General features: G+C 44.2%; 1 protein-coding gene across 3 annotated transcripts in view; it reads right to left on the bottom strand.

The window, feature by feature from the left end:
* PEX7 (peroxisomal biogenesis factor 7) overlaps positions 1 to 23,722 on the bottom strand; it is a 915,648-nt gene that overhangs the window by 859,326 nt on the left and 32,600 nt on the right. For all 3 annotated transcript variants that reach the window (XM_069234650.1, XM_069234651.1, XM_069234649.1), the window contains exons 2-3: positions 22,384 to 22,441; positions 9,035 to 9,185 (exon numbers count right to left, since the gene is read on the bottom strand). In XM_069234650.1, coding sequence (XP_069090751.1) covers positions 9,035 to 9,185; positions 22,384 to 22,441 — 209 coding nt within the window. The remainder of the gene's footprint in view (positions 1 to 9,034; positions 9,186 to 22,383; positions 22,442 to 23,722) is intronic.

The raw sequence follows: 23,722 nt of genomic DNA on the forward strand, positions 1-23,722 counted from the left end.
TCTATGTGGTTCCCAAGTGATAAGGTGGCATTCTATGAGGCAGGTAACTTACGGAAGCCTCTCGAGAAGGAGGTTAAAGCCTGCCTACATGCGGAATGCCCTCACCCTTCCCTAGATGGGAAAGTTGCACAGACTCCGGAGTTGGATAGCTGCTTGGCCACTTTCTTAGCTAAGGTCATTCAGGACCCTAACAAGGGCATTGATCGCTCCTTGCATTCATGCCAGGATACGTTCCTTCTTGTCACAGGTCCCTTGACCAAAATACTGGACAAGGCAGAGGAGGTGAAACAGTTTGGATTGATAATTTCTCCGGAGATACTTTTAGGTTGGGCTCCAAGGACAAATATTTTCCTTGGCAATGCAAACTATAAATTGTCAACGTAGAGACGCCCCTCTCTGCTCATCAAAGTGGATCCCAAACTGCAAGATCTGGCCTCTTTGGCGGCAGGCCACTTGGCTCAGGGAGGATTGTCAAACCCTTTCTGTACGAATTCATCAAGTGTGTCACCACTTTCAACTCCCTGGAGAAAGCCCAGACATCCATAAAAAAGATCTTCAATACAAAGGTTTTTGCCAGGGACAGATGAGGTCGGGCGCTTGTCCGGACACTCCTTCTCCAACGCCACTCCAAGAAATAAGGGCTTTTGCTTGGCACAGTGGCAGAACCAAACCAAATTTGGTGGATCCTTCCCCTCCAGATGTTCTCAGGGCAACTGTGGAGCCAGAATCAGTGGCCATGGAACCCAAGGATCTGACCAAGGTGAGAACTTTCCTTTTTTCCCAACTAAAAGTTGGAGGGCGCTTGGCTCTGTTCCTAGCAAAATGGCTAGCAGTTACCCTGGATGCATGGGTGCGCCAGATAGTTCAGGATTTTCATATAGATTTTTTAGAAACCCCCTACAGACATCCAGTCTCCTTCCTATTCTCCATAGAGGACTCAACACTTATCGATCAGGAAGTGTCAGATTGTCTGGCCAAAGGGGCTATTGTCCCTACAACACTTCATCTGACAGAATTTGTCAGCAATCTCTTCCTAGTGGAAACATTGGAAAGAGGCTTCCGACCAGGTATCAACCTTCAAGACTTCAACAAGTGGCTGGTATACAGCCATTTGAAGATGGAGGGAATTCACCTCCTAAGAGATTGTTTGTGCCCAGGGGACTGGTTGGTGTGGCTGGATTTGAAGGACGCTTATCTGACTGTCCCCATTTTTCCTCTGCACCGCCATTTACTACAGTTTATTTGGTGACAACAGTTTTTCGAGTTCCAGACAATATCCCTCGGTCTGTCATCAGCCTCTTGGTGCTTCACCAATGTCCTGAAGCTGGCAGTCGAGATGCTTCACAGCCGGGGTGTCAGAATAATTATATTCCTGTTGATGCATCAATGTCCTCTGGTGCTTTTGGCCCAGTTTCAGATGACAGTGAATGTACTGGAACAACTGTTTTTTTTTTAGAAGAAGTTTCTGTTGGTTCCAACTCAGTGCACAACATTCCTAGGGTTTATCAACAATTCTGTGGAATCGACACTCAGTCTGCCTTCCAAGAAAGTGTCATAAATCAAACACGAGATCTGAAGAATGCTGTCACAACAGAACACATCCCTCCATCAACTGGCACGTCTGGTGGGCATGCTTTCATCATCAATAGAGGCAATTTTTCTGGGCCTTCTACATTGCAGAGTGCTCCAGAGATTGAAGTTGTTCCATCTCTGTCAAGGCCTGAAGTATTCAGAGTCTATCTACTTAACGGCAGAAGTTCGGGAGGAGATGCAGTGGTGGCTCACGCATATGGAGGCATGGAACGGTACAGCTTCTTCGGGTCCAGCCCCAATATCGTGATAGAATCCGACGCCAGCAAGACCGGTTGGGGTACCAGCTGTGGCCATCTGTCTACAGGAGGAAAGTAGTCATCCGAAGAACGGAGCTTTCACATAAACTGGATAATATATTGGCTGTCCGCTACATCAATCGCTTGGGGAGGGGGGATCTCAGATCCAAGATGCTTGTGAATCTGGCAAAGGAGATCTGGCAGTACTGCCTGGACTATCGCATCTCCGTGTCAGCTGAATATCTCCTGGGTACAGCCAAGGAGGTGGCAGATTGGCACTCCTGATTCTTGTGACATCTGAGTGCGTGGAAGCTGCATCCATAAGTTTTCATAGTGATCCAAGAATGCCGGGGACCGTTCTCGGTGGACCTCTTTGCCTCTCGGCTGGATCATCAGGTTCCTAGGTAACTCAGCTGGAAGCTGGACCCACCGGCGACAACTATGGATGCCGTCCTCCAGGATTGGAGCGTGGAGAAGAGTTATGCCTTTCCTCCATTCATAATGGTCATGCAGTTGTTAGCGCAAGTTCATCTCCAGAAGGTGGATGTGGTGATCTTCGCTCCATTTTGGAGGTCTCAAGTGTGGTTTCAGTGATGATGGAACTTTTCTGGCATTCTCCAATCCTTCTATCCCTCCAATCGAATCTCCGTCAGAATAATCTGGGGCATCCCATGGCAATATTCAATTGGGGTCGCTCAGTCTAATGGCTTGGAGGATTTCCAGAGTCGAAAGAAGATCAGAGGACTTTTAGAGGAGGCTGACTGCCTCTTGGCAAAAGCACGGACAGAAGGCACGAATAAGAGGTATGGACCATGGCTACCTTGGTGTACTCAAAGAAATATCAGTTCCGTGGAACCCTCGGTGGTCCACATTTTGAATGGAATGGCCTATCGCTCGGTCAATACATTTTGATCTGCTTTGTTGGCAGGTCACGTTCCTGATGATGGTGCCCGGTAGGGGAACATCGCTTGGTCAGGAAACTGATGAGGGACATTAGATTATCGATCCAGCTGGGGTCTCGATACTCCATCTTTTAGGATGTCAACAAGGTTCTTAATCTTTTCCTTTCATGGCCTCATAATAAGTATCTTACGAGGAAGCAATTGTCAGGTAAGTTGACTATGCTATTGTGCCTCATTTCATGTAAACAGGTCTCGAATGTGCAAGCCTTAGATATTATGGGTAGGATTTTCACCCCAGAAGGGGTTATTTTTCATACATTCAGAAGATCAAAGTATAAGACTGGCCTCATACCCAGCTTTTCGTACAAACTCTAAGTTGTGTGTCGTTAAATGCCTAAAGACTTACGAGGCAATGGCAGTAGAGGTCCGCCCAGCAGTGGAACGTCAACTCTTCTTTTCTTTATGTAAACATTTAGGGTGCTTTCGTCCCCAAACAACTGCCAGATGGGGGAGGTATGTTTTGTAAGAGGCAGATATAGATGTTTCGTTTCTGGGTACTCACTTGGCATGAGGGGCCATAGTTTCCAAATTTTTCTTTGGAAGCTAAATTGGAGGATATCTTGAATGCAGACCGCTAGTCTTCAGATTCTACATTCATGCGATTCAATTTTAAGCCAGTAATTGATATGGCTACAATGGTCATTGATATGCTTTAAACTAGCATTATTCTCGCCTATGGTCCTGACATAGAATGTAAAATGTCCAATCTTTAGCAAAAGAAAGTTTCAAATCTATTAAGGACACAAAAGTGAGGATTGTCCCTGTCCACAAAGTTTGACAATTGACCTCCTCCCCCGCTGTGGACATCTGAAGTTCCAAGACGTATGGTGATAAGTATAACACATTTTTTCCAATGGTTCATGAAGTACAATGACCAGTTACAGAACGCGCAATGATGTTCTTGTATGTTTGTTTGTCCTGTTGCTATTTAACGGATTCCTGAGTACTGTTCACAAGATACAGGGTTTGTTTTGGAAGGGATAATGTTGATACACATGTTTATTATGTTATTATGCATATTTGTTTCTTCCCTTTTCAACCTTGTTTGATTGGTGATTCATGATGTTTTTCATTCTGTTCATGCAGGGAATGATCTTTCTAAACAGGATTGAGCATTGTCGAACAAACGCTGTTTGTTGCACTAAGAAAGAGGGGGCATGACAACTGTTGATGGACTGTGTTTGGACTGAAAGCCTCTAATTGGTTGTTATTGTTGTTATTGATCCCTGGTGTTCAATCGGAAAGGAAGTTCTTTGATATGTTCTGGGCTGCTGTAGAAATAAAGTGAGGTAGAGATTAGCAGATAGGAAATTTTACATTCTATGTCAAAATACCCTGAGATCAGCAAATAACCTTCTCCCAGTTTCTGGGCAGTGTGCATATGGACACTGCATCATCAATTTCTCACCTAGAAAAGCAAATCAACTGGATTTAGGTCTGAGTACTCAAACTCTGAAATACCATCCTAGCTCTGACTCAACATACGTCATTACCATGATTATCTGACCCTGCGGTCTTAAGTACATAGAAATGAAAACTCACAAGGTTTGCACCAGGATAAACAAGCATAGAAGTACAATAGGATGCAGGAAGACAACAACAAAGTCAACGAGACTTTTTTTTTAGAAAAATAACCATCCCGAGAAAACCTTGATATGGTATGTCATTGATAAAAATAACCCTAGGAACAGGCAACCTTTTATTTTGAACAGCGCTGGATATACCATCTTCATAGCGCCAACCATGGCTTAAATTATAACATCCAATGGATACATCTGTACGCTAGTCAACATTAGCATTATGAATGTATCTGGCATCCACTTTCTGGCCCCTTTCACTATCTTCATATAGATGAAATATTTTCTTACACATGATATGTCAGTCCACCAAGTACCTCTTGACATGGGGCTTGTTTACCTTATATAAGGACTCCAAGAATCTGACTAAACAGATTGGGTTACTATTACATCCTGATCAGCACATCCCTCAGAGCCTCTCATACAATCACAGATATGAACCCCCTATCTAAAACAAAAGTACAAGTTAAAATAATCAGGAAATGAACAAAAGTGTTTAAAAAGTTTGAGAAAATATTATTAGGACAAATTCACCATTTGCTGTATTTTAAATTATTAAGTTGAATTAAGTCCCACTTTTCTTGTGTTTCCCTTTTAACTCGGTCTGAGAACAATCTATGTCCTCAATATGTACAAAAGCTCACATGGTAGCCAGTAGCTCCCATGCATTTGAGAATGTAGGTGTTCTAGTTGTAGCACCGTAGGACAATGTCACAGTGCTGCCACGTCTTGACATCACTGCATCGCGTACCCATTAACTACAGCCAATGATATATATCCTGCCCCAGTTACTTCACCATTCAGCTGCCAGCAGACGGGTCACATATTGGTTTGATTGAAGGCACATTCTCTTGACAGAGTAAGTCGGGGACAAGGAGGTGTGCATCTATACCATTTTGTTCGCACTAGGGATTCCGAATGACTATTGCTGCTCGGCACAAAAACCAGACACTCACAACTTTAAAGCAGCAGTACAGGACGTATATTCACAAGTTTTGATATGTATTTGATTTGTTTTCCGAGGACTTTGAGACTAGACAGTCACAACTCCGAGAAAGCAAGATAGAGTATCTGTCAGCATGTTTGTTTTATGTCAGTTAGTCACAAAGACCTCATGTTCCTCAGACTAACCAATCTTTTCAAAGGTTGCAAGTATACTCACTAGAATCTAAAGTAGTTGAGTGAAAGTTCAATTTCAGAAAGCGATATAGGGGTTTGGCATAGAAATACAAACAAATATTTTACACTTAGAGGGCATTGTGATTAACCTTATGAAACTTCCTTTTTTCATCTTTTCTACCTCTGAGTTTGAAGTATATGACTAAAGGGGAGTGTCTTCCCGATCTGACAGTATTACTCTGAACCCACCCCTGAGTTAGAGTAAGTGATGTATATATGAGCACAGATAGAAATGAGAAGCAACACAAGAGTATGCTGGTGTGTGGAGTGTTTCTGTTGTATGTTGTGGCTCATCACAAGTGAATTGAGATATGGAGACGAATTCACCTCTCAGGATGATGCAACGTCCAGGCCTGAATTGTTAGCTTCCACATGTGTGGGTTAAGGGATTATATATTCGTTCATATTAATTAACTATTTTTCCCAACCTGATTATTCCTACAGGTGCCTATCCAAAAATGAAGAAAAGGAAAGGTATGAGAGCATTAGGCTTCATGGGTAGTTCATGGCACAAATTCTGAGATAGAAAGGGAGTATAGGAGCCCTGACGAGGACCGGTCAACCTTAAGGGCATATTAAGGGCCTCATTACAACATTGGCGGGCGATGCCCGCTAAGTTGTAACCGCCGTGCGGCCGCCAAAGCGACCGCACTCCCGCGGTGCCCATTTCGACATCCCCGCTGGGCCGGCGGGCGGAAACAGAGTTTCTGCCCGCCGGCCCAGCGGGGATGTGGCCCGCAACATGGAAGCCGGCTCCAAATGGAGCTGGCGGTGTTGCGGGCGTGCGACGGGTGCAGTTGCACCCGTCGCGCTTTTCACTGTCTGCATAGCAGACAGTGAAAAGCCGAATGGGGCCCTGTCAGGGGGCCCCTGCACTGCCCATGCCAATGGCATGGGCAGTGCCCCTACTCCCCATACCGCCAGCCTTTTCGACCTTGGCGGATACGCTGGCTGGGAGGTCCCGGTCAACTTTTTACCTTCGGACTTAGTCTCTTTTTCTGAGATTTTCTTTACCGGGACGAACCTGCAAATCAGGCCGGGTCGCGGTTGAGGCAAGCCGGCTAGAGTTGCTGTGGCGGGTCGGTCCCTCGATGGAGATTTTTTTTCAAAAGTACTCCAAACTTCTGGGGCTTCTCCCAGATGCTCTTTTAAGGTTCTTTTGGGGTCCACAGCTCACCCTAAGGGTCCAGAAGCTCTGAGATGATCCTTGGGGGTGCGGACTACAACTCCCAGAATGCACCTGGCGCAAGCTCCTTTTTGGCCACTGGACAGCGGTCAGCTGGTTGATTTCTTCAGGAGTTGTTGCAGGTGACTCTGGTTAGCAATTTTTCACCTGTAGCAAACAGGGAGTCCCTCCTTGAACCAGTTGAGGCCAGGCAAAGTCCTTCTTGTGGTGAAGCCCAAGTGTGCAGCTGGTGCAGTCCTTCTGAGTGCAGGTTCCAGGTGCAGGCCAGGGGTCCAGCAGGGCAGTCCTTCTTCTTCTGTAGTTCTTCATGGTAGGGATGTGGTAGGGAACTGAGGTGTGGGTGCAGCTCTGCCAGTAGTATCCTTGCTCCTGGGTGAAAAACAAGGGGGTCCTGATTCTCTAGTCAGGTGCAGGGTCCTTCCCCCTGTGATGACCACTTCCTGGGAAGTGTGGCATAAACCAATCCCAGGAGGTAACATTCTTCAAAACTCCATCATGGCTGAATCTGATTTTTGGAGGTTACATCTGGCTGAGCCCACCCACTGGTGTGGCTAAAAATCATAAACACACCCCTCTCCTGCCCTCTTCTAATCTAATCAAGGGGGCACCTAGTTGTCTGGGGTTGCAAGATGTGGGGGTGTTGCTGGGGTGCTCCAAATGTCCTTCTCTGCCTTTGAAGACCAGTTTGGCAGCCCTCCCCCTTCCTGCCTCACCATCTGCTGAGGGGAAATTCCCTCCCACAGGCACATCTCTTTGTGTGAAGCCAGGCCACTTCACACCTCATCAAGGCAGCCTGGCCAGGCTACCAGAGGCTGGCCAATCAGGGCACAGCAGCAAAAACAATGCAGGGCTGAAATTGGCAATTTTCAGGTAAAGTTTAAAACTCTTTACCTGAACAAGTTATATTAAATCCAACAACTGGAAGTTGTGGGATTTATTATAACAATTAATTTGATACCAAACTCTTGGTATCCATTACTTAAGGGGACTTTTAAAATTAAAATAAAGTCTCCCCATTCTAGCCTATGAAGGCCATTCACTACAATGAGGGGAAAACAAATGTGGCTGTTTTTACATCACCAGGGCTTATAAAACTATTTTTATAAGGTCCCTGCTTATAGTTACATGGCACCCAGCCCTAGGGCACATAGGACACACGTGACTTATATGTAAAAATAAGGTGGTTCAAGACTTTGGAACTACTTTTAATTCCAAAGTCGAATTTGCATATAACTTTAATTTAAAAGCAGGCCTGCCTTTAAAATGACACTGGGCACCTCAGCAGTGCACCTATGGGTGCACTGCCTATGCTGTGGTCCCTAAACCTACATGCCCTACAATATACTAGGGACTTATAGGTAGGTTGACTTAGCCAATTATAATTTGCCTAATTTGCATATTGATTTTACACACAGCACAGGCCCTGGGACTGGTTAGCAGTACCCAGGGCACCATCAGAGTCAGGAAAACACCAGCAAAAAGTGGAAAATGGGGGCAAAAAGTTAGGGGGCCTCTGCAATCAGCCCTGTTTTCTCACAAATTGCAAGACCAATAACAGGTAGGGTGCTACATTTGTATAGACAGTAGTTTCTTTGCGAGTAACTGAAAATCTTGTTCACGAAGTGGGCAGACTTATTAACCACTTACTAATTGTTTACAGTTTAGATTTCAGTAACACTATTTATGCCATATGGACACAAAAATATTAAGTGTGTTCAAGGTGAAATTCAGCCACATAAAGTTTTATAAAATTAAAAGTATCAGTTTAGATTTTCGATAAAACACCAGTCGTATTAAGAATTTTAAAAAAGCTTGGCTTGTCGTTGCAATTCATAAATGCGCACCACTATTCATAAATAGTGAGTCTAGTACAGCCAACTCATTCCTACTTTGATCAACCATGAGATCCTGTAGGGCACTATGGTCAAGGAAAATGTGGGATATCATTTTAGCTGCAAAGAGTCTGCATAGTTTATGGTCATAAAAGACATGAGTTCAGGCCACAGTACTTCATTATATCTAAAGATGCCCAAAGCAGAATGTCAGGTATTTATTTAAGAACTTTGCACATGTCAGTAGTTTGTACGTACACAGATGAATTTGGTTTAGCATCATGAGCTTCACAGTGCACAGCATTTATAGGTTTTGTGCTCAACAATGACAAATTTGCCTTGTTACGCTTGATGTAAATATTTTTTTTAAAGAAGCCTGAACTTGGTACATGTGATAGTGAATGATATGTTTAAAAACACATCAAATTTCTCTGTAACAAAGTCATAATCTACGTTAAGTGGCATTTACCTCCTGAGTGTGTTCCTTGAAAACTTGCAGAGGGCCTTCAGGCTTTGCAGTATCCCACAGTTGCAAGGACCCATCTCCACTTGATGTCACCAGGATATGCTCGTTGTTTTCGCTCCATGTAACATCAAACAGGCCATCATTCCAGTCAAAACTAAAACAGAAAAACAAAGACATTATCATTGTTGAAGGCTCAACAATGGCAGAGGAAAGAGTATATACAGTACACTGCAGCTGAAATGTATTAATAAGCTATTTGCTAGATAATAACCTTGCTAATGCTCAAGGAATAGTAACTCCTGTTTGGTGGGGGGATTACCCTGCACCTATGCCTATGACAAAATGTTACCTTGGAATATGGCTTATGGAAGTAAAAAGAATGATTTAATTGGACATTCTCTTACAATGGAATCAACAGAAATACAGGATAATCTTCAACTAAAGCACAAACCTATTTTGAATCATAGGTGTCATGCAAATTGTGTTTTACATGGGGGTTTTGCAAGTGCAATTTGTTCCCAGAAAAATAGTGTGGAAATCCTTGGCACTAACGTGAAAACAGCGATTGGCACTACAATGGGACACTGTTGATTTAGTCATGCTTGGGCTGAAGAACACCAGCCATCTTCCACTGGTGATGACAATGTGAGGCTATGGGGTGTATTATATGGTGTGGTTGTGTAATCTCACTGTGTAATACACTTACCAACCTCTTTAGAACCAGTAGTTTTTGTTTTAAACCTTTAGGCTCAACCCAGGGTAACGTTGGCTCTGAGCAGTCAGGCTTACATAAAGGACCAAGTGTAAAGCATTTAAACAGTCCCAAAACAATTGAAGAAGAAAAAACGGAGACACACACAAAATTTGACACCAATTTATAAAAATAGAACAGATTTTAATATATTTTTAGACACCAAAATGAAGAGTTTTGGAGATACAGATTTTACAAGGTATAAGAAATCACAGCTTTTTACACAACCGTGAACAAGCACTTGCAAGTTAAACAAATTTGACACTTAGAAACTTTTTAAGGAAAATTTTGGGAAAGTTGTATTGCAGTTACTTAAAGTTACTTTACATGACCAACTCTGACAGGGAGCCAGTCGGGTGAACAGCAGGGTCCTCAGAAACAGTTTCCTCAAGAAGAAAAGCAGTCCTCGGTGGCTCCTTGACACTGACTTTGATGGAGTGGTCCTGATGCAAGGGATACAGGATGCTGTGGACACTAAGGATGCTGAAGATGCTGCAGTCGACAGGGATCTTCCTCAGGCTACTCTTCGGTCAGTGGGCCTGGTGAGGCAAACCTGGCAGCAGGAGCTGATGTCTCTCGAAGTCCTTTTGAACTTGGCAGAAGTCTAGTCACCACTGGGATGCCAGTTGCCTGGTACATCGATTCTAGTGGTTCCCTTTATTTGGCAGTAACTTGCCTTCTGGGTGACCAGGCTGCACTCTGATTACTCTCCGGCATCAAGCAGACTCAGGGGCAACATTTGAGCGTCTGGTCATGTTCCTTGGTGCCTCACAGTGGTGAGAAGCAGCAAATCAGGGATCTGAGCTACCAACACGCTTTCAACAGGCTTTTTATGTGGCCCTGGGCTCCGACAGGAGGTAAGCCAAGTGACCCATGGTGTCCATTGCTTCGGCTGAGCTCAGGAGCTGACTTCTCCACGAGCAGGACAAAAAAAACACAGTCCTTTCTTCTGCTAGCCACCGAGTGAGGTAGGTGCAACCTCTCTCCACCGGGTCCTTGGTGCAACAGGGCAGTCCTTCTTCAGTCTTCTTCCCCAGTCCAACAAGATCAGATCTGGGTGCCAGGGGTGCCACTTTTATATCCATAAAATGCCCTTGGGGAGAAGATGGTAGCTAGCCAATGGGCTACAAGGTCCCCTCCCACTTGATGACCATTTACTCTGAAGTGTGGCATCAAGCTATCCCAGAAGGTTCTGTTCTGCCTAATCTCAAGATGGCAGAACCCCTCTCTCAGCGTGCAGAGCTCCTTGGCCCAACCCAGTGGTGTGGCTACCAAGTGGGGCTATAAACCCCTGGAAAACTGGTTTGACAACTGGCTTCCCCTCTCTGTCCCTAGTGCCAGCCTGCCTGTCTAAACAAGAGAGCAGATTCTCTTCCAGGTGTTTCCTATTTGCCCTTTAAAGGCAGCTTCTCCTTAGAAGCTCGCTTTTTGGGCTAACACCCATTCGGCTTCCTGCCAAGGAGAGTTAACACCTCTCTCCCATGCAGGCTTCTATTGTGTCCTTTGCTGGGAGTCGTTCACACATCTTCCCAATAATGCAGAAAGCTGTCTGTGAATTCAATATTTGTGTGGAACTATAAACGGGCACCGGATACCTTGGACAACGAAAGTGGCAACTTCTTAAGTTGTACTTTTACCACCAAGGACCAGTGCAATTTAACCATTAAATCTGATCTAATCCACTGAGTCTTTTGATACCTTACAGTACCAACATTAGTAGCCAGAAGTTAGTGGAGCTTAGGTGTCAACCTGTAACTCTGTACTCGCCAATAAGACAACTAGCCTTTCCACAGTAAAAACGTCATTTGAGGGTTTTTACTATTGAAACTTGTACAAGTACATGTTCTGCCTTTTAATATGCAGCACCCTTCATGTACAGCACACTTCCTTATGGCTCGACAGTTCCACCTTACGGATGACTTATATACATGAAAAAGGGAGGAAGTGAGATCTGGACTTTGCCGTTATCTTAAATGGCAAAGTCGAGTTAGCAGTTTTAAACTGCCCTTCTAGTCTGCAGTTGCAGACTGGGAATCATATTTTACCTTAACCCAATGAGGGTGGCACAACAACAGCTACAGTCCCTGAGGGGACACGCTAACACACAGGCCCTGGACACTCCTGGTACCATATACTAGGGACTTACACAACAGAATCTTACCACACACCCACATAATTCCCCTTGCCAAAAGGAAATCTGTAAACTCCAATAATTATAATGCTGAACAACATTATAGTCTTCATGGGTGAATGTCCGGTTTCTTTATAACATGTAAGGAAATAACTGTTGCCATGCACTACCAGTTGAAGCTCATGCTGTCAAGGCCTAGAAAGTTAGTAGTCCACCAAGATTATTTTGTACAATGTTCTCTACAATGCACCATCTCCACTTCTTCCCTCAGCACGGCCACTAAGATGGTGTATTCCTTTAATTATATTTCTTCACTAGGCTCTGTGATACTAAAATGTTCATACAGATCATTCAACCTACTCTAGCCTGCAAAATCCCATTCCCCCTGGATACATGGTAAGTCTGGGCTGCTTCCTCACCAGTGCCTGGCACAGCATGCAGAACCTCGTCCAATGCCAGGGCTCTGCCTTGTTTTCTCAATCCCTTCTTCTATTGCATGTGCAGTATATGCTCTCAATTTCGGTCCATTTCAATACATCAAACCTCCATCTCAACAAGCACGAACCTCCTAATGACTTCGAGGCCGCTGCTATTTTTCTCCTTGTTCATAGCAAGGCAAAAGCTATACATTTGCTACTACGTTTCTTGTTCTTGGCATGGAGACATATGCTCAATAGAAGGCTCTCTGGGTGCACCAGAACAGATCTCTCAGTGGCTTCTATCAATGATTGTTTAATATCCCTCTAACGGTGTCAGCAAATTTTGCTCAATTTAACTTACTTACTTATGCATTCTACCTCTCTGGGGTATAGGTCATCAACCAGAACTATCCAGCCATCTCTGGCCTGGGCTGTTCTTTTAATCTGAATCCAGGTGTAACCCATTTCCTTATAGTCAGCCTTGAAGTCTTGGCACCAGGTGTTCCTTGGCCTTCCTCTTTCTCTTTTTTTTCAACAACTAGGATGAAGTGTATCCAATGGCTTTCATCATTCATTGCATCCTTCCCTTAGAACAGAACATGTGCCAGCTGAGAAAGAGCTTTACGCTATAATTTGTGCAATGATGGTGTTCTTGTTCTATTTATTTGGAATCATTTCAATAACCAGACTGACATTAAGCCATTGAATTGGCTAGTGTAGCTAATGGATTCCACCCATTTAGTCCCCCTTTTTGGACTTTTACTGTGAATGAGTCTCACAACCTGAATCTCACTAATAGTAAATTCTATGGAAATAGACTGACAGTGCCACCCGCCAGTGCCAGCTTGACAAATGAGGCCGCTGGTGCGCAGCTAGGGTAAGAGGCTCTGGGCTGGTTGCACACGTGAGTGGGCTGCATGTGTGACACTACCATCTTGCACAGCCTACACACAAGCAGTTTGTTGCAGAAGAGGCCCTTCAAGAATACCTGCTGACCTGGAGTATGCCTTATAATGTTGGTGGGCATTCATATGTTAGGTCTCTGGCACTCAAATAAACTAAGCATTATAGGTGAAATCTGCACCAAAGTACAGTTTTGCCTCACTGATGCCTACAATGTCCAGTGAGGCATCAATCTAGGGTGAACATGATTCAGAGTGTAGACTCACAGTCGTATTTACACTCCTTTTGATACTTTGAGAATGTTCATATTTCCCTGACTCAGCCATAATCAGATTCCACAACTTCGCCCCCATTGGGCCACGTTATTTAATCTGCAGGCCATCAGGAGGATCAAAAGCCTCACGCCAAGCCCCCAGAAACAAAGGCAGAGGGCCAGAAGTCTGCAGCCGGACCCAGGACGGGATCCCCTTTGAAGTTAAGGTGGAAAGGGATCAGTTGTAGCAGTTGAGGGTTGAGCTGAGGCTCCCAGGGAAGGTCTTTCCACAGACACTTGAAGTAGTCATGTTTAAATGTCTCAGAACTCTGTGCAGGAGGGTCAGAACAAGGGTGGACTCAAATGTGGCACCCCAGTACTGTGCAGAGGTGTATACCATCTGCAACTTTCCAACCCCACTTAAAAAGCCCTGCAAAAGGGATAGACACTGAAGAAGACACTGGACCTGGGAGCGACAACTGCAAAAGAATGCCCAGCTATAAGGAGAAGCCAACGTTTGCTACTGCAAGGATGTACTGAAGGACTTCAACTCCAGGTGACCCGAGGCCTAGTATGGGTCTCTCTAGGCCCCCTTATACACCTAAGAAACATTTGGTGAATGGACCTGGTGGGGGACCCTGGATTGTTTTTCTGGGACTTCTGTTGACTGGCCCTTGACTCAGCTGAAGCGCACAGGTGCCCTTCAAGTAGAAAAGAGGCTGACGGACCTGGGGAGTGTGGCAAGGAGGGTGTTCTACTTGCTGGTAATGGAGAGACTGTGGAATGCAGTCCTCAAACAGGAGACAGCACAAGCAGCACAGGCAGAGAAAAGGTCTGGGACAGAGAGCCATAAAATTAAGTTTCAAACAAAACGTGTCCATTAGAGGCCAGAAGTCCTGATTAAAATGACCTTTGTGGCTAGTACTGACCACTAGGCGCAAAACGAGCTCAACATCAGCATGTTAGAAATCATGATTTAAAGCTCAGTCCCAGGGGGACAGAGTGGGAACCAGAGCAGGTAGCGCTCCACTGTATCTTTGAAACTTCCCAGAAAGAGTCAAGTCCCAGGAGTCAGTGCAATCTCAATTATGATATTTTCACTGGGAAGGGGGCATCATCACATATGGCCTTGTGGACCCTTCATCTCCGTAGCAAATATGAATTGTCAATAACAGACACCAGGGCACACCAAATGTATCCAATACGCTATGATGTATACCAATGATGAATCCAATGCAAGAAATGGTGTAGAGACACGTTTATTGGTCATCCAAAGGTGTTCCATAAAGCAATATCCATCATACGTCACAAGGAACAATAGCCATGGTAGGATATATGATGGACAACTTTGGCCCCACTTATTTGCGGTGGGGGTATGGCCATACCCCACCCTCTTATTTTGGAAAAAAATCTTCCCTGGTCCCTTGGGGGCAGATGGGCCTTCAAAAAATAAGCTGATCTGCCCCCAAGGGGTAGATATGGCCAACAGTAATGTGCCCACATGGGGAGCGACCTTTGCCCAAGGGGCTGCCCCCCAAAAAAACACACACACCAATCCCTGGTGCCTAAGTGGTTTCTGTCCCCCGGGGGCAGATCGGCCTAATAGAAATAGGCCGATCTGCCCCCAAGGGGAGCAGAAATGACCTAAAATAATTTACCCCCCAAGGGGAGCGACCCTTGCCTAAGGGGTCGGTCTCCTTGCGTGAAATTGGCGCAAACAAAAAATCCCTGGTGCCTAGTGGATTCTGCCCCCCTTGGAGGCAGATCGGCCTAATAAAAATAGGCAGCTCTGCCCCCAAGGGGGGCAGAAATGGCCTAAAACAAATTTGCCCCCCCAGAAGAGCGACCCTTGCCTAAGGGGTCGCTCCCCTCAAGTGAAACTGAAAAAAATATATATATTAGGCCGATCTGCCCCTGGGGGGGGGGAGGGGGTCAGAAACAGCCGTAAAATTATTTGCCCCCCTGGGGAGCGTCCCTTGCCCAAGGGGCCGCTCCCCTTATGTGTACATATAAAAAAAAAAATCCCTGGTGTCTAGTGGCCGATCTGCCCCGAAGGAGGGCAGAAATAGCCCAAATATCAGGGGAGCGACCCCCATATATAAAAAATAAAACAAAACTAAAAACAAAGTGCCTAGAGGGTTCTGCCCTCGTCCCACCCGGGGGCAGATCAGCCTAATTACAATAGGCTGATCTCCCCCCAAGGGGGGCAGAAATGGCGTAAAACTATTTTGCCCCTCTCCCCCCCCCCCCCCCCAGGGGAGCGACCCTTGCCTAAGGGGTCGCTTCCCACATATAAAAAAAAAATAAAATACCTGGGATCTAGGGACTTTCTGCCCCCCCGGGGGGGGGGGGCGGGGGGGGGTTTGAAACAGCCATAAAATTATTTGCTGTTATGCTATTAATTGAGTTTGACCAACGACTTTGTGTTTCACCACTGCGCATATTAGTTGTGCAATGTTCACCAGTAGCACATTGCATGTTGTATTCAGTGTAGCTGCCTATTGGCTTTAACATGGCATTAGACATTACATTTGGTATGTAGGTCAGCTCTATATTGGCTTTAACATGGCATTAGACATTACATTTGGTATTTAGGGTAGCTGCCTATTGGCTTTAACATGGAGTTAGACATTGCAGTTGAGCTGTTTTTCCAAACTGTGTTTTTCCACATGATAGACCAAGCTGTGTTTTTCACACCAAACCCTAGCTGATAAGAGAGCGTAGATTTTGTGTTTACCTCTCAATCCAGTCTGGGAACGAGTGAATTATGGAGAAATGGCCACTCTCCAAGTTTATTCGGTTCTCACACTGAGTTTGCTTTTAACGATGGCCCTGGGCAACAGCGAGGGGGAGAAATATCTTGACTTCAGACAGGAACGGACGTCAGTTGCCTCATCAACTTGCAGGCCCCAGAAAGATGAAGCGGAGTGATAGGCCCTACGGTGATGCAATTTTGACTTTTATGCTTTGCTTTGAAGTTATGCTATAATATAATCACGTATTTGCTGTGTACATTGCAACTGAGAAGTACTTTGATACATTTTGCTTTCATTGCTGCGACTACTTTTGAACGTGTGCTTCCAACCTACTAATTTTGTCTTTCAGGAACCTTGTGGTGAAGAAATAATAACAATAAATGTCTTCTTTAAACTAAGAAGTGCATTCTAGAGAGGTTTTGTAAGCTTGGTCATAAGATAAGAGAAGGAAAGCAAAACATTTGCCCCCCTGGGGAGCGGCCCGTGCCCAAGGGGCCGCTACCCTTATGTGTACATATAAAAAAAATAAAACTGTTGTCTAGTGGTTTCTGCCCCCCATGGGGGCAGATTGGCCTAATAAAAATAGGCCGATCTGCCCCCAGGGGGGCTTAAATGGCCTAGAAAAAATGCTGCCCCCAGGGGAGCGACCCTTGCCTAAGGGGTCGCTCCCCACAAATAAAAAACCACAAAAACAACAAACAAAAAATCCCTGGTGCCTAGGGGGGTCCAAAAAACAAATTGCCACCCTGGAGAGCGGCCCTTGCCCAAGGGGCCGCTCTCCTTATGAAATAAAAAAAATCCCTGGTGTCTAGTGGCATTTCTGCCATCGCATCGCAATCGGGTAGCAGAAATGCTCAGAGAAGCTTGAAAGGAGAGGAAAGCCCTTTCCTCTCCTTTCAGGCTGCTCTGCCCCCTCCACGTGATTGGAGGAGAAATGCTTTGCAAAAAGCATTTCTCCTCTGATCGGGCGCTGGAAGCTGAGCTTCCAGCACCGGAGGGAAGGCCTCTGATGAGGTCATCAGACACCACGGGGGGTCACGGGGGCAGGGGTGGAAGGGGAAGCGATTCCCCTTCCATCCCTGCCCAGGGGAGGGGTGTGCCTGGCGCCGGGGGCCCATAGCAGGACAAGGTGATCTCGTCCAAGGCACCAGGGAACCGGCACCTTGGATGAGATCACCTCGCCCTAGGCACACAAGGGGTTAAACGCTACTGGAGCTGAAGCTTATTGCTCATAAGCTCTTGGATGCACAGACCCTTGTTGATTAGTCCTAAAGTTGCAGTAGTAGCATCAACAAAATAGAAATAAGACTCTGCAACACGTTTTATTGGCAATGGTAATGATTTATAATGCAAAGCTGCATATTACAATGGATACTACTAGATGTTGGCACTCTCCCCATTGACTTTAATGTTGCTGCAATGGTGAATTATACCTTGTGGATGCTTTTGTTAATGTAGTGACATCCTCACAAAGCCAGTAGGCCTGCCTTATTGATTAAGGCACCCCTTACTATTGTAATATTGCATCTAGAATAGGTGAGGGTATTGTGAATATAAGAGTGAAGACCCGTTAGAGGCTAAAGTGTTATGGAGGTGTCACCAGAAGTATTTTCATCTATCTGAATATATATTTGTAATAATTAATATGCATAGTATTTAGTAGTGTGTGTGTAATATAAGTACTTTTCTTTTTTATGGGCGAGCACGAAGTGCTCCGTCCATTCTGTAATCTCTCTTTGGGCTTGAAACCACGCCCATGCCACGTCAGTCACTTACACTGGTTCATGGGCTTGCCTTTTAAAATCTGCTTGCTTTCATTTGTGAAAGGCATGTATACGTCATGCCTTTTCCGGTGTTTAGCCCACCTACACAGCACCGATAAAGTACCAAAAACATACGAGGCTCGATGTATCAGCCTGGAGTCCGGAGTACTTCATCTGTTTATTTTCCACACAGCGCGATCGCGCTGCATTTTACATAGCGCAATCGAGCTGCATTTTTTTTTTTTTTACAACGCTAATAGCTCTAACTCAAACAAATGCGAGACCCGTTGCATTGAAAATGCTTGTTATAATAAAAAGAGGAGTCTGGACAATGATTTATTGAGTGTTGTTGAGGTTTAGGCCGGGACCCTACATTGTTTCATTATTGGTCTAATGTAAGTGACTGGACAATCGATGTTTTTGTGTTGTTTAGGGAAAGGCTCAGTGTTTTGCGATCATGTTGATCCAATTTCATCAAAATTAAGCATTCTTTGCTATATTACCTGAGCCTCAAGGTTCCTGGAAACCCTTCTCGTCTGCAGATAAACTACTGCTGTATTTTATCACCTCTATGGAGGGGTCCAAGTTTTGTTGGATACAACTTTCTGAAGAATATGCTTTACAAATGGACTTCGGTTGACTGTTGTTCTCTTCAAGGTAGTACGGCAGATGTTCATGATTTACTCAAACAGTACCACACAGATACTTTATCCTTTACAAAAAGATGATTGGAAAAAGCTTGTGTAATCATGAAATGTGATGTTCAGAGAGGCCAGAAATGAACTCATTAGTTCGATACTCAAAATGTATACAAGTATTATCTATGATCTGATCTGCCCCACAGGAAAGCAAGGAAGAATTATTTCAGGGACAAGAGTCCTCACCCACCAAGGTGGTATTCTTCATCATAGGATTCTGTCCCGTGCTAGGCAGGGGGTGAAATGACTAGCAGGCTCCTTAATGGGGTTCTTTAGTCAAGACATTTTCACTACCCATGTTAGGTGCTCATGTGTTCGTGATAATGAGTGTAGTGTAAAATGGATTTGAGAATGAAAATTGTATATAGATCCCCACTGGACTTTAGACTTGTATTTATAGGAACAGGGCATCCATGGCAGGATTAAAGACAGAGAGGATCAGTTGAATCTGAGGTGTTCTGTGGTCCCTCTCCTGTGGTCTACATGTTTAGGCTCTATTGCCTCATATGGTCAAGCAGCATTTCTTCAGGACCTTTTGGTTGCACCCTACTGTATATGATTACTGCCTAAGCCTGTAGTGATGTGATTTTTACAGTAGTATATGTGGCCTACCAGATGAGTCCCTCTAATTAAGGGGTCACTGCAGCTTGCACCACTCATAGCTGCTGCCAGCGCTGCCAATAACATTACCAGCACAACTAATAACCATAACTCACCTACAAGTGTGACAATTCAGACCATTCCAGACCACAAAGCTATAAGAATAGCTTGGGTGGCAGGTATCAGTAATTGTTAATGTATATTGAATTTAACAAAAATAACAGCTGACCTCCAAAGTAGTGAAACAGTGCCACCATGTGGCAGACTGCCATAAGTGCTGATGTTGACAATTAAGTGCCGGAGTACTGGACACCATTGGCTCAAATTAAGCCTTACCTTGCTCCCACTTTTGGTGACTCACATGTCACAATTGTGATACCCCTTATTTGAAACTTATGTGTCTCTTTGGGAAACGGATGAACCAGCAGCCATGGAAATGAGTTACCCTTGTGCCATATGATGTGCCTGGCAGTGTCCTACCAATACTCTCCAGTCCCAAAAGAGCCCCTGTTGCATGAATGAGTGAGAATTCCGTGTGGATGAGTGACTGATAAAGACAGCACAGAAGAATATATTAATTTAAAAGTTTACAGTTTTTCAGTGCTAACACCATGTGAACAAACTCCAACTCTAAGGCTGCCTAATGACGGATTATCAGGTACTTATTTTCCAGTTGTGGCCTATTATTTAACAAATTGTGCATACTGGAAGTTTTTTTTCATTGAATTGGATTAAAAGAAATGTGAAAATAATTAATGGAAAAAGGAAATCCTAAAACTGAAATGTTTTTCCAGTGGCATGCTATAACCCTACCAACTCCTGCTTCGCTGAGCCCTCTCTCTTTTCATCAAAAAAAAAAAATCACAAAGCAGCACAAATTCAGGTTGAGGAGCGATTAAGCACAGCAGTCTGTACAATCAAAATAATAACAAACAAACTGAGTTTGTTACAGAGAGAGAGTGTGTGTTTAATCCAAAGAGAATATAATAATAAAAATAAAAATGTTGTGTTGCATTTAATAGAGGTTTTCTGATTTAATAAAACTGAATACTTTGTAAGTTTGAGTTAGTCCCTCAGAAGAATAAATCTGTGGGCTGCAGGCCAAACAGATGTCAGTAGTAGTGTTTACGGCATGGCGCTTCCTTACCTGGTTGACCTCGTGTAGTGTGTGATATGGGATATCCTCTGCAAGGGCCACCTGGAGTGGTTTAAGGTACGGCTCAGCTTAACCTTAATGGGTTTAAGGCTGCCAGCTGGTCCCATTGTGAGACTCCATCAGTCATCTATAAACTTGGGGGCACTGCAGCACTTCACACTCTGGATCGTGCAGATGACTGTCCTCCGTGGTTTGGGACCATCAGTTCATGCTCCACATTCACACTTACTATTTTTATACGCATGGCATGCCACAGCTACTACCTTGGTAAAGTTAAATGTTTTGGTGATTTATACACTTGCCTCTGATATGTGTGGTCTGAAGTTCAATGTTTTGATTCCAAGAAGAGATGTTATAGAAGTGCTCCACATGTAAACTAGCAAGACTTGAAATGCCAATATGTTATGACCTTGTTAGAGGCCTCAAACATGTGTGTCATAGGTTTGTCTGGATGACACTCCGTCTAATCTAGTCATTATAGCAGATTCCTAAACCCCTTCAACTACCTTGGTGGAGGCTCTAACGATTTGAGACTGTGAACTAGAAAGGTCAACATACCTAATATTTACTGGGGATTGCTGGGGTCTGGATATTAGCAAATGCCTTCGTGGGTAATATGCACTGTGACTTTCATGCAGCAATCCATCCATGGGACTTAGTCTGAGTGTGTTAGACCCACATATTCCTGCCCATGGAGACTGCCAAGCATTAACTGAGCAAACAGTCACATGGGAATCACAGCACAATCATTTGAGTGTCAGGGAGCTTCAGCTCAGCAATATAGTGTCTGAGGAACTACAGCTCAGCCAGTCAACTATGCTGCTCTCTGCTGATGACGGGCTAAACCCAGAAACACGTGTCCAGAGGCGCACAGTACTTGCTGCACGTACTAAGGTGAAAGACTTTGATTACTTTTATCAATATGAAACAAATTTGACTACATTTACCATGACGCATTGGGGCTAACTCTTCGCTGGAGTGTGAGACAGTGTGCTCCCTTTTTTTGCCCTGTGTCGAATGACGGCTCCCTTGAGCTAACGGGCTGACGAGCTTTGGTTTGAGGCACCTCTGCGCCAGAGTGGTACATAAACCTGAGAAGACTTTTGGCAGCATTCCGAGCAACCCCATATACTATGCTGCTGCTCTCTGCTGATGACGGGCTAAACCCAGAAACACGTGTCCACAGACAGACAGCACTTGTTGCACCTACTAAGGTGAAAGACTTTGATTACTTTTATCAATATGAAACTAATTTGACTGCATTTACCATGATGCATTGGGGCTAACTCTTCGTTGGAGTGTGAGGCAGTGCGCTCCCTTTTCTTTGCCAAGTGTCACAGGCGTTACAGCTTAGTCAGCCATGCAGATGGGCATGTGCCCAATCATATCACTGACTGTGCCAATCCAAGTTATGATTAGCCAGCAGGTAGGAGTCAGGACAAAATGTCAGCACCATCCAGAGAAATGTATTTGCTGAGCTCATCGATTGCCTGCGTAATCTCAGGTCTTGCTGTGATGCAGGAAATGATTCTAAATTTGCACAATTTCCATTCGTCTAACACAAGGTGAATGACATATGGCAGTGCTGAAAATAGTTTTTTCTAAAAGGGGATGCCCCTTTTCTATGCCAGCTGATCTAACTGCTGCATAGATTAAATGGCCATACGGTGTTAGCAAAATTCCACGTCACGAATAACAGTATAAAGCAGGCAATAGCCGATGACTCCATATTTAATGAATGCCAGTTACAATAAATTAATGTCTGACGAAGACTGGCTGCTCAATGTGTGAATAACACAACAGCCAATGGCTGAAATGGGATGACAATTTTGCCCCTCTATCTCTCGTTATCTTTCTCTTTACATAGAACATTTAAGTGCTACAAGACTGACCATTAGTAAATCTTTGAAGTATATTGTTACCTTCTGAAAAGACTGATCCCCAATTCAGTTTGTTCCAGCACTATCAACGTTCCACAACCTAAAACAGAAAAACGAGACCATATCATGAAAATGTCTCTACTTCTAGCCAGGCGTCAATTTTAAATTACTAATATTCTGTGCAAACTGCTATTTTAAACAGTGGTTATACCTACCATTACAACTCAGAATACATTCTTTGAAATTGTAAAATATGAGTGCAGTTACTGAAGTCAAATTTATTGATGGGTCGAAATAAAATATTTCATCATCAGAATGAATAAAAAGATCACACTAGAAAGTCTAAAAATAATTATGATAAAATATACACAAGTGTGAAAAATTGACAGATTTTAAATGTTAAAACATGTGTCTCCAAAAATCCGTTCTGTATACAACAGATCAACTACCTTATAGAACTCGACCTAGGGAGCTGGCTAGTAGCTTCTGCATCGTTGTCCAGGCTATGTACAAAAACGTCGACACCGTTGCGACAACTATCGTAGAAGTGTCGCTCTTACAGATGTGAGTGCATTTAGTCAATAAAACCTTAACCCTTATAACATAATTGCCCATAAATAAACGAATTAAAAGTGAGCTGAATCAAAATGAGAAGATCTATAATCTCCTTTTCTAGAGTGTTTTTTTCCCGTTTTAAATCCTATTGCTTATCTATACAATAACCTGGCTCTTTGGCATTTGCTCCATATCTGGTTAATAATATCCTAAAGCCTAATGTACAGAATTTAACTATCTGAACGTCACGCGAGTGTACCGGAACCACCCAATAAGGGATTCCTTACAGGGAAATACCAATACGGTTTGGTATTTTCCCTAGCAAAATTCCTGTGGGATTCCAAGCTGCAGTCCCTGTAATGAGGATCACAGTTTGCGTGCAGATTTCCGAAGGCTATGACCTCATTCTGAGCCTTTTCCTGGGTACATTTCACCTAGCAAAATCTACAGAGGGCGAGAAATCACGAGTGTCATTTCCCACAAAACATAATTCAGATTTGGATAGAATGACCCATTCTTCCGGAAACGGGATTTCCTCCAAAAAGTGTTACGATGCCCTGCGTCTCTTGCAACCTTCATTATCAGGTATTGAATCAGGTGGCAAAACAAGATATATAATGGCCAGAATCTGCACCGTAATTGACATCAATTTCGGCAACAAATAGTGCATAACGATACTGTGTCGAAATGCTGTACTGATGGTCCCAATGAAGGGATTCTCTTTCACAAGGTTAAATATTTTCATAGCAACACCCCAAGTAGTAGCGTGAAATGTCTTTCAAACACCCATGTTATGCGGAAGAAGGGAAACGCACGGTAAATGAGA

This window comes from Pleurodeles waltl, chromosome 5 (genome assembly GCF_031143425.1).
Source record: "Pleurodeles waltl isolate 20211129_DDA chromosome 5, aPleWal1.hap1.20221129, whole genome shotgun sequence".
NCBI classification, from domain to species: Eukaryota; Metazoa; Chordata; class Amphibia; order Caudata; family Salamandridae; genus Pleurodeles; species Pleurodeles waltl.